Here is an 11,538-nt window from a genome sequence, read left to right as displayed (position 1 = left end):
TTTCTTCGGATGACAACTTCTTCTTCGTGTTCCTCTTCTCGAGATAGAAAAAGAAGGAAAGTCGACAGACAGGTCTTAGATGAACTTATCCATCCTTTTCCTGTCCTCTTCTGTCTTCTTCTTCTCGGCCACCTTAGCATCTGTCTTTCTCTCTTGCTATCCGAGCTGGAAGCACCTATGTGAAGATACAGACATTGATGAGTGTATACATATAGATAGATAGATAGATAGATAGATGTGTATATAGGATAGGGTATGTATATAGTGAGAGATAGGTATGTATTGGGTCATGGAGTAGAGCAGAAGGAAGAATGAGGAAGATGATGAGAGAGAGCTGAAAAGAAGAGAGAGAAACAGGCACAGCCCACTTACGTAGAGAGGAATGAAATCTTGATCTTTTTTCCCCCTGTGTCTGTCTGTCCGTCCTTTTTCTTGTTTAGCGGAGTATTTGGAGAAAGTCGTAGAAGAAGAGAACAAGCTTGCGTCAGGATCAGCCCCAGCCGTAGACCTCGTATTTGTCGTGAATGAACTGCAACATGAAGAAGAACAGCAAGCAGCGGCGGCAAGTGTAGACAAAGAAAAGAAAGGGGCTAGTAATGCTCTTCCCTCTCCTCCTCCTCACGAAGAGACAAAGAAGGGAAAAGAGACCTCTTCTTCATCCTCTGGAACTGTGAATACGAAAGGAGAAGAAGACGAGTTGAAGACCTCCACTTCTTCTTCTAGCTCTAAAGAAGAGGGCAAAGGCCTTCTGGCTACGAAGATTCAAGAAGTGATTGATCACCATGAGTATTACAATGCAGTATCTGATGCTTATGAGGGCTTTACCGAAGATATAACGCAATATCGCGAAGCTGAGAAAGAAGAGAAGAAAGAAGCAAAACTTCTCGGGTCTTTCCTAAAGAAAACGGTGCGATTTCATCCAGAGATTATCGATCTAGATGAAGCTACGGGCAAATTCAGATACACATTAGATCAACTGAAAGGCACCTATACCTATCTCATGACACAACTGAAAGAAGAAAGAGAAAGAGCTATCCCCTTAGGCCCGTATACAGCGACTGAAGTTCTCATATGGAGGCGAAGAGTCTCCTTGTTACATCGCAAACTGAAGGAGTTAGAGTCTCAAATCAAAGCAGAAAGAGGAGACGTCACACCTCCTGACGAATCAGCAAGTGTGAAATCTCTTAAAAAGAAATTGAAAGATCTTCAGGAGAGCGAAGACCTCCTAGAAGAGGCCTTAAGCGAAGCAGAAGGAGGCTCGCAACAAGAGAAAGAGCTTCTCTTCTTGAGAGAACAACTTCCCAAAGCTCTTGAAGCCATTTCAGAAGATTTGAGAATGATTCTCGATGAAGATTTAGGTCTCTTATTAGAGGAGCTCGATAACTTGAAGTCGAAATACAGAGAAACGCAAAAGGCAGCGGGGGAAGAACCCTCTGCCGAGCAAGAAGCCGAAATGAAAGACACACGAGACAAGATCAAAAAAATCAACGAGCAAATCAAAAAATTAATTCTAGGAATGCGCCGCCTCGATTTGAAGGTAGATCTTAACACCGTTGTAGCCATTGAAAGAGATTAAACACATAGCTCATAACGGGTGTCTGTCTGTCTGTTAACAAGGAAGAAACCACGAGAGGACGGCGGCTCAAGCAGGAGTCAAAAAGAAAGAGTAGGGGTGCATGTGGCAAACAAGAAAACGTCCGTTGTCGGTGAGGTGACTTTTGAGAACACCATCAGCTGGAGAAAAGAAAAGAATTGAAGAAAAGATACTTTTTCAAAGTAAAGAATGGTAGTGTGTGTGTGCAGAAAGACATCCGGTGAGAAGGAACATGGTGATGCTGTAAAGCTTTATGTCGCGCCGCTAAGGTGTCTGTGTGTCAGTGAGTGAATGAAAGAATGAAGGAGTAGTAAAAAAACCCCAAGGCTGGCAATGATGTTGTTGTACATCATAGACTATGCAGTGTTGCTGAAGTCGCTGGTCTTTTCTGGTACGTCCGGTGGTGTGGGTCGCGTACGGGAGATAATCGTGAAGGAGTGAGTCTCTCGAAGTGTTTAGACCCACTGATCTATTTGAAAAAGGACGAATTCATATGAAAAGAAATCAATCTTTGAACTTGTAACTTGGATCAACGTCGGGCAAGTCTAGAATCTTTTGGCTTTTGGTCATTCGCCACCCGGCCCTGGTTTCAACAATTTGCTGTCGGTAACAAGAGAATGTGTGTGTGAGCAGATAGGAGACAACGGATAGAACACAATAGGAAGCTAAGTGAAAATAGACTCGAAACCGTAGTTCGATCATACACTTTGATAGAACACGTGAATAGGTAACAGAGGTAGGAGGGTCATTCAAACAATGGCTCGGTAGTGAGGTTTAGCCGTGATTGCTGTTTCGTTAATAGGTTGGTGGTGCCACTCCCGCGCTCTTTCGACAGAAACAGCAAAAAGTATAGATAGCAAGAGGTCTAGTTAGCAATGGTAAGACCTCTGACACCCATAGTTCAACTCATGAATGCATGCGGAGCAAATTGATCTACTTACGCCGCTGCAGATCCCTCAGCGGGGTATGAACGTTCGTTGCCAAAGTGATGGATCTAGGTGTCAAGTCGCCGAGAGGTGATATCGCGTGTGAGAGAAAGTCAAACGAAGTCACAGTGAAAGGAGAAAGCTCAACTATCCGGGTGTAGTCAGCATGAGTGAATGACGAGTAAAACAGAAGCAAGGCGATCAGGGGCCATGGACACGACTAGCCTCAACTCCCAATCATAGACAGCGAAAGCAACGGTAAGCTAACGGTAACGCTACAGACAGATTGGGGAACCCTTTTATCGCGTGTGAGCGTATTCTTCCTTCAAGAATGATGTGAAACAGGGTCCTGACCTAGTTGCGGATGGGAGCTGAACCTGTTGGTACTTCGTGACAAAGCGCGTGAGACAGAGAAGTCCATTGATGTGTGCGATCCCTGGATATCAGCGAGAAGAGACTTGAGTGATCATCATCTGTCGCTTGCCGCTATTCGGTGGACTCTTCTATGCACGGGCATAGACTCAATACCTGTCAGGAAAGAGGAAAAAAGAGAAGTCGGTGCGCCGCACCGTGAAGTTAGAGCAGCAGAATTAGATAGTGCGGGAGCTTTGCCCGTGGTTGTAGGTTTTCAACAAAATGAAGCCAAATTGCTTACTACAAATGTACGTCGTCAAACATATAATCTGATGACGACTTCATTTAATAAAAAAGCGGAAACTGAGCGAGTTAGCATGATGCCCGGAACCCCCGTACAGATTTTTTTTCCCAAGTTGCTTAGAACCGCATGCCGTCATCCTCCCAGTCTTCTGCAAACCGTCGGAGCCGTCGGGGATTGTTACCTTCGGAACGACGGAAGCGTTCAGCTCGAGGGTCTCCCGAGTTTTGCAGCCGGGCAAATTCCCTGTCAAACACCTGCCTAGCCAAATCCTGGTATTTACCATAGAACGCAGGATCTGTACTCTCTGGTTCCTCTCCAAAGTACTCGATACCAGGGAGACGGGCCTCTGCTGGTGAAGGAGCGAAAAGATGGTAAGAGGTGTAGTACAGAGGGTAGCTTTCTCCGCGTGTGATATCACCAGTGAGTGGGCGAGCATTCGCATCGTACAAATACGGCAGATCTTGACGAGTTCTTTGGGCTCGAGAGGGGTTGTCCTGGGATTTTGATGACTGCTCCTCATGGTCAGACGGGACAGGCGTCTCTAGATCGAAATCCCGCTGCGGTTTAGCGAAGTCTCTCACGGGTGTCCGGCAGGCGTCAGGCGAGGATGGGTCCGCTTTGGGATCGCATGGCTTCGAGGGAATTACACCACTGCGCTCGCTGGCTCCGACATGAACTGCCCATGTGGCCAAGTGCGCCAAGAGCACAATTGCTGCGTAGTCCCTCATTGTTCCAGCGTCTAATCAGAAAAAATTGGAAATCGGCGGCGGTCAAAAAACAATCACCTTAGTGGCTGAGAAATCTGCAAACAGCACAGAAATGCACGCAAGACGAAGTGGTGATGCCTGTCGTGTGCAATCAGGTAGTGCCGGCAGAAAACGGATTACACTGTTCCTGGATGCCCGATTCATCTGAAAGAGGAGCCCCTATCGCACGCCTAAACACAGGAACACGCATAGATCGCCTATCTGGAGCAGTAAGCACCTGCAGCGCGTACCACCGGACGAGCCGGTGCAACTTCACAGGTATCTCCCCTGGCCACAGTGACCACAAGGAAAAAATCAAGAAGGGAAGAGAAACAAGAAAAACCACACAGGATTCGATCTGCGCCCAAGTGGAGAGATCGCCGCGCGCGAACCTTACCTTAGTCGAGTGTTGCCGCCGAAGTGACGCTGAAAAACTTTAGCCAGTAGGATCACGAACAAAATCTGGAACTGAAAGTACAGTCCAAATCATTCACCGTTGCTGTGGAGTGCATCGCTAGTTTCCGGGCAGCGATCAAGACAAAGCAAGCCATTCCAGACGGCTCCTACCGTGTAAGCGCGTGCCCTTTGACAGGACAGACTAGCCGGCCCGAATATGAGCTGGATGCTAGGTCACGGGTGGTTCCGCTGGGAACGTACGCCGATGGGTGACTGGCACAGAACACTTTCCTGTGCCTGACGGGGGGTAGTCCGCAGACGGCACTGAGGGGACTCCATATTTTGGTCAAATAAGCTCTCTGCGGTAGACGGATATGCCGGGAGCCTCGGCTGAGTCTGCCTTGTAAGAGGTTACCTCTTCGCTGGGCCCGGCCTCCTTGTTGTGCCAACAAGGCTGGCAGCCACACCACGAACCACAGTCCTCGCCAAGAACACAGCTTTTACCTATCGGCTGAGTTCGAGTCAACTAACGAATCCAGATCCAGTGGCCGTCTTGGGGGAACCCAGGCTGCTGTTCAGCACTTCCACTCTGTCGCGTCTTTCGGAGCGGATGGTGATTCCCACTGTCTGGCTCGTCTCAACCTGGAACGCCACGAGGGTGCCAGTCGTAGTTCTCTCGGGAGCAGCCGTGAAGACCGATCTGCGGCCAGCGAACCTGACCACGAAGACCACAGTGGGCCTAGGGACCACGTGCCGAGGTGAGGCAGCGTGCACATGATACTCAGCAGGGCAGACACTGTCCGGCGGTGTGCCACAGCATCCTTAAGCCCGGTGCTCCGCCGCCCTGCTTCTGACCGAAGCGGGGGGGAATGAAAACACGGGAGAGTTCTAACCACTTCAGCGGCAGAAATCCCGCATGCTTTCGTGTGCAAGATTCCGGGGTTGCGGCTCAGAGCTCGTGATCGGCAGGCCAGTCACGACCGGACAAGAGCGGAGTGATGCTGGCGTGGCTTGCTTAGTCTCGAGGGCTGACTCCAAGAGCAGGGTATCGTTCCAGCATTCTACCACAGCGTCAGAAATGAGCAACAGAGCTTGGCAAGTCGTGATACGGCATAAGGCCTCACTGCGACACGTGGAGACTTTGCTGGTAACCATGTCGCTGCTCCCTAGAATGACATCCTCAGCGGGTTATCTCTCTGAGTGCCCCTCACCACATCAGCTATGAGGCTGCGCCCATCTCCATCCGACTTGCATTCCAGATACCGTTGCCACTCCGAGAACCTGGAGTGTGTGTAGGGAGAGGCACCGGACAAGAAGGCAGTGATGTCAGGAGACTTTATAGTTTACAGTTGTTGGGTTTCAGCTCACTTCACATTGGCACTGGTAGCTGCCCATTGCCGTCTTGCCAGGAGAAGTGCTGCCTCTGGCTTGACGTTTTTTTTTGAGCAGAAAAGAACTCGGGTACGTCAATTACTTGGCAAAGTAGTCTCGCGCTGAGGTAGCTTCAGCTGACATATTTGATATATCAACGAGCAAAGAATGTTTTTGGATGATCTTTCTTCCCCCTCACCCGGTTCCTGTTCTCCCGGTAACAAAGGTATCGATACGATTTCAGCAGCTCGCTGTATGTGTGTCCCCAGATCAGCGTCATCCGTGCACTGGTTGGCCAGTCTGACCAACCTTGTCCGCGGCGACTCTACCTCGGCGTCCAGATCAAATAACTCCAGAGGCAATGCCGGGAGATCTTTCATCAGCGGGGGATAGACTGCGGGCCTCAATGGCGGCAAAGGTGACAGGAACTTGGGTGGAACAACAGAGAGAGGTTCATACTTCACCCCTAGTTGCTTATAGATCTGTTTGACCTCCGGAAGATGAGTGAGGTCCATGTGAAATGGTTTGCCATGGAAGAGCTCTCTGAAATCAGATGGAAGGTCTCCATCGCTTTCTTGAAAGCAGGGAAGAGGCCGCTCGGCTAAAGTTGCGGTGTCAGGGACGGGGCGAGAAGGCTCTAAGGCCGCCTCGTCGGCTGTGGAAAGACGCAGTTGATCATCTCCGTTCTCACGCGCCTCAAGAAACCACTGAAACAGAAGTTTCTGCAAGTGTAAGTTATGTTCTTTCTCGAGGAAGTCGTCATCAAACATGCGGTAGCTCCCTAACGCCGCCAGCCTCCCCCCTGCAGAGTGAGTATACGCAGCCCCGAGGGGTCTTCTTGATGGGTGAGCTGTAATACCGCTTGAGAGAAACGCGTATGCAGGCTTCTGTACACTTACACTCGCTCCGTAGGGAAATACGAATGGATGCGTGTTGTTGTTAAATATAAGGTCGGCTATATCCTTACTGCCTCCGTCACATGCCGGGTTCCTAGGAGTGCTTTCTGACAGGCTTCCCAGCCTGGCGTTCTTCTCTGTCTGCTCTGTTCGGGACTGTGTTGTTGATTGCTCGTCTATAAGCTTCTGGAGCGCATTTTTGCAGAGCATTCCGTCATTGATGAGAACTTCTTTGGGGTGCAAATATGCTGGAGATGCTACTGACATCCGTACAACAGCATCGGCACACACCGTCATGCCGTACTCTTCAAGGAAATAGTTGATATTTGTACCAGTCCGAGACTCTCCTCCTTCACCAAGGAGGACAAGAACACTGCCTCCGGACTCAAAATAGACTTTAAGTGCTTCAAGCTCTTCAGCGGTAAACGGTTGGGTTGGGTGAGCGAGAACCAGAACAGAGACGTCTTGAAGCCACGATAAATTCAGTGCCTCTTCATTTGTTCTGCACTGGAGTCCTTGTTCCTTCAGAGCACCTGAAAGTCTTTTGTAGTTCTTCGTCGGATCACCTGCCTCCTTCTTTGACACATCGAACACGATCAACGGCCGGCCCCGTAGAGCTTCTTCCACCACACGGTTACTTTTCAGTGGCACCGACTGTCGACTACTGTTTGGTTCAGGTGCTGTTCCAGCCGCCGAGGTAGAGAAACGAGGAAGGGGGGAACGCGGTCTCTGCGTCCTCATTTTCTCGTACGATATGCAAGAAAGAAAAAAAGCTCTTTTCTAGTCCAACCACAAACACATAGCAAAATGTGGACGAACTGTCTCAACTCATCGGACGCTTACTTATCGCTGTGACTCTTTAGGCTAGTTTAGAGGGACAATCTGGGGCGCTAGAACACTATCGTAAGTAACCAAGAACGGAAATCCGCAAGAAAGTCAGTTGTGAACCTCGAGTGTGTCAATTCTTGTCCTTGACTGTGAATGGGAGAGAAGGTGCATCGCAGAGCTTGTACCGCCGTTACTCTGGAGCATGTCCTTGCTGATACTTGGGTCTTTACGGCACCTTGAACCTAGGGTTTATCCCTCATGTAAAGCTTCTGGCTCAACCCCGGGAGAGCCCTGGCTCCCTTCTCTCTGCTAACAGCCGCGGATATATAGGTCGAGCAACCGCAGGTCTGCTACCATCCGGACTACGAAGTGAAACGCCCTGATCTCAAGGGCAACTGCCGAACCAGAGATTTACCAAATAGTTCCCTCTGAAGCTAGGCTATCAGCAAGAAGGAAAACAACCTTCTAGAAGGCCCCAATTTTTCACTTGGAGAACATAGGCGAAATGAGGAGCACTTTAACAAGTGCTGTCAACCGGACGGATATACCAGACTGGCACGTGACTGTAGAACTCCATTCTAGCGGAGCGGCTCACGTCTTCAATCTCTCTCTCTCTAAGCTGCACTGCTGGAGAGTAAAGAAGGGACATTATGTTCATACAGCATGTCCAGAGGTTGGGCGAGTGTCAGGGTAGTGTTCTAGCATGGAGTGAAAGAGTCTGTTGTGCAAAGCTGCCTTCATTCTCCGACAAAGACGTCGTAGTATTGTATCGTAGCTACAGAAGGAGGCTTGGTCCCAAGTCTAGACGCAGGCGGGACATCGATCTGCCCAAACTCATTCTAAAAGCGGGCTGACCACCATCGGTTTTTTCCGTAGGAATAGCTCATGGTCTCGTTCAGGAGAACATCTTGCGAGAAACCGACATGCATGCACAGCAGCACTAGCAGCCTTTACCGCAGAGTTGCTCCTCTCAATTTCCAGCTGATGGCGATACTTCGACAGCGTACTGGAGAGTAAACATTCTTCTTGCTGATAAGACGGAAGAACCTTTCTCGGTCAGTCCCGCGAGATTTTTCTCAAGTGAAATCTCGAAAAGTCGAGCCAGCTGGCACAGGCTTCGATGTTGGATGTCAGCTCGCTGTCTTCGTGAGAAGCCTTGAAAGAAGGTCAACGGAGACTGCTTCTGCCGAACGAAATTTCGTTTCTCAGCTGCATTTCCCAGTTCTTTTCTTTGACTGTCTTCTTAGCACTGGCCAACTGTACTCTTCTTACCATTAAGCTAGAGGATGGTGATCGGCTGTTTCGGCAAGAATCCAGCCAGAGTTCTCCAGACTTCGATTTTTCCTGTCTTTTTCTTCAATGTCGCGAGGATTCCTTTCTCATTTTCTGATCTCTCCACGTCAGGCTTCTCGTTTCTCAAGCGAACATGCCACCATAAGGAAGCCGGTCCGCGCACACGCGGCAATTCCGGTGTACACCGGCGCTAGACAACTTTCTTGCACCCGAGGTTCTCTCCGATGCGCATTTCTCCTTCGTTCTTTCCTTTACTCCGTCACTTCTTCTTTCTTTTCAACTTCTCTTCTTTTTCTCTGGACTATCCACTCTCAGCTTTCCATGTTCCTTTCTGAACTCAGCAAAGAAGAAATGAAAGTATTTCAAGCCAGCTCTTTCCTGGCTTCTTTTACCTTCAGATCGACTTACTGACAGCCTTAAACGTCTCATTTCTCTCTGTCTTATCTTTCCGCAGTTCCACTTGCTTGCAAGGAAATCTATCTTTTCTTGCATGTAGGTGTCTTTCACACAGCGTCTTCTCTCTCTCTCGGGATTCTTTTCATCATCTCTTCCCCCTTACCACCATGAGGGAAGACGGGACTTTCACCACCCGACACCCCTCGACTTCGTCTTCTCTTTCTTCACATTCTGCTTCGCCTCTCTTTCCTCATCTTTCTTCTCTACCCTTGGATCTTCATTCTTTTGCAGTTGATCGAAGACGGCAAGATCTCTTAGCTTGTGCCGCAGCATGCGCTGATCTCGAGAAGCTCGACACGTTTTCTGTATCTTCACATTCTCATCAAAGAGATGAGAGAAAAGTAGGGGGAAGCACCACCTCAAATCTGTCTCATACATCCTCCCTCATCGAACACACTGGCAAATCAGACTTGCACCCTTCTCCTTCTCCACCTCTTCCTTCACCTAACACCGTCTATCTCCACGTCTATGATCTCGATCCGACCATAAGTAAATATGTGAACAAAGTCATGCGACCTCTTGGCGCCGGGGCTTTTCATGCGGGCGTAGAGGTCTATGGAATCGAATACTGCTACGGCCAAACATGTGGTATGTCATCTTCTTAGGAGATCGGAGGAAGAAACCTTTTCTTTTCTTTCTTCCGTCCTCTCTCGTTCTCTCTTCTTCCTTTCCTTCTTTCTTGTCTCACTCTTTCTATGCGTTGACCTCCTATCTATCCATCTACGACTCTCACCTTGTTCGTCTTCGAGGTAAAGTGTCTAGTCTGTAGGTGTCAGTGCCGGGCAGGTCATCATCCATCCTCTCTCCCGCATTTCCTAGCTTCTCATCGCATAAGGAGACGGACTACGCTCTGTGATCGAGATCATGATCATACACCGAAAGGATATGTGTAGGTGGCACTGTCTACTCCAGCCAATTGCGATTTCTATGGAAACGAGTTGTTTCTCTCACTTCCCCAGAGTCTAGGGCGCCTATTCCTATTTCCACGGAGGCAGAGCTTCTCGTGTCATCACCTATCTCTCTACCGGCCCAGGTATCTCTCTCTCTCCTCCGTTCTCCCTTCTTTCTGCAAAGAGAAAGCAATCGTCTAAGAAAAAGAAGAAGACGACTCTTTCTATCTTTGCTTCAAGTGTAGATACACTCGAGCTTATCAGTCTCACTCGGGATGTCGTCGTCTACCTCTTCAGTAAACGCAGTCGCCTTCTCTACTAATCTATGTCTATCGGCTATTCTCTCTCTCTTGCTGTTCTTTCTGTGTCTCTGCATGGCTCCTTCGTCTTCGTCGTATTTGTTTCTATCCGCCTCTTTGGTAGTTCTCTTCTCTGTCTTTCTCTCCCTCTCCCTCGCCGAGATAGAAAGGACTTCTGACAGATCTTTCTTTCACTTTTTACTTGTCTGTTTTCTTCTTGTCTGTAGATGATTCGTCAGGTATAACGATCAACAGACCGCGAAAACATCCCGTGCATATCTATAGAGAGACTATTGTCATGGGGTATGTATGTCATACTCTCACGACTCTCTTTCTCCAGATCTCTTAGGCTTCTTTCTTCTTTCTTCTTCTTCTGTCTCTTCGTCTTGTTCTTCTCTTCAAGGTGGCTACACGAGGGGCCTTTTCTTTCATTCCTGTGTGTGACTGTTTGGTCGGCACTTCCTTCATAGTCCCTCGTCTCTGGCTAGATTTTCTTCGTTCCCTCTTGAAAAAGGCAGTCTTCATATCCCATAACTGCATATACCTGCATAGATGCGTTATACATGTATATATGCATGATATATATGTATATATGTATGCGTCATATATATGTATACGCTGTAGATGTGGAGATTGAATTTATCGTTGACTCTTCCATTCACATAAGACTTGCCTTTGTGTACATATATGTATATAGATAGATATATGTATATATCGGGGATGGATGCACGTGTTGATAGCTAGGCAGATATGTGTTGAGGAATGAGGGACATCGGATAGATAAATACGCGCATATACATATATATGTATATATTTACGCATGTCTGTATGTATATTCTCATGTGTCGTGAGATAGAGAGGATACACATATCGAACCATATGTATATATATATATATATATGTATATACAGAGAGAGGTAGGTATGTGTATAGGGATAAGTGTCTATAGCTTGAATATGACATAGGCAGAGGGCACAGATAGAGAGACGACTTTTAGGGGCTTTTCATCTTTTTTCTCTCGTCATCTTGACTAAGAAAAAGGAGAAGAAAAAGAACAAGAAGCAGAAGAAAAGGAAGAAGTTTGAAAAGACCTTTCTCTTGACCACCCAGGCTCTTCTTGTTCTTCTACTGGTCGATGAGTCTTCTCTCTTCTAGCCTATCCAATCTGAGAGACACAAGAAGCAA

General features: G+C 48.1%; 3 protein-coding genes across 3 annotated transcripts; 2 read left to right on the top strand and 1 right to left on the bottom strand.

The window, feature by feature from the left end:
• Nucleotides 1-42: 42 nt before the first annotated feature.
• On the top strand, nt 43-2,045 carry CSUI_010626 (chaperone related protein). Its single transcript, XM_068070729.1, has one exon. It carries the CDS (start codon nt 1,001-1,003, stop codon nt 1,574-1,576), a length of 576 nt encoding a protein of 191 aa, XP_067917297.1. The 5' UTR covers nt 43-1,000; the 3' UTR covers nt 1,577-2,045.
• A 1,249-nt stretch (nt 2,046-3,294) lies between these two features.
• Nucleotides 3,295-7,328, bottom strand: CSUI_010625 (intraflagellar transport 52 (protein ngd5) family protein; the record flags this gene model as incomplete). The annotated part of the gene is made up of 2 exons (XM_068070728.1): nt 3,295-3,854; nt 5,787-7,328. One exon carries the CDS (start codon nt 7,326-7,328, stop codon nt 5,787-5,789), a length of 1,542 nt encoding a protein of 513 aa, XP_067917296.1. The 3' UTR covers nt 3,295-3,854.
• Nucleotides 7,329-8,447: 1,119 nt separating this feature from the next.
• CSUI_010624 (pppde peptidase domain protein) lies at nt 8,448-10,702 on the top strand (the record flags this gene model as incomplete). The annotated part of the gene is made up of 2 exons (XM_068070727.1): nt 8,448-9,752; nt 10,581-10,702. The coding sequence occupies exons 1-2, from the start codon at nt 9,272-9,274 to the stop codon at nt 10,700-10,702; spliced, it is 603 nt and encodes a 200-aa protein (XP_067917295.1). The 5' UTR covers nt 8,448-9,271.
• Nucleotides 10,703-11,538: the final 836 nt, after the last annotated feature.

The sequence above is a fragment of the Cystoisospora suis genome, assembly GCF_002600585.1.
Source record: "Cystoisospora suis strain Wien I chromosome Unknown contig_7876, whole genome shotgun sequence".
Lineage (NCBI taxonomy): Eukaryota > Apicomplexa > Conoidasida > Eucoccidiorida > Sarcocystidae > Cystoisospora > Cystoisospora suis.
This window is presented reverse-complemented; position numbering and strand designations above follow the sequence as displayed.

What these genes read in the sequence shown, in the direction of transcription:
- CSUI_010626 (XM_068070729.1), top strand. Translation starts at nt 1,001, where the DNA reads ATGACACAACTGAAAGAAGAAAGAGAAAGAGCTATCCCCTTAGGCCCG.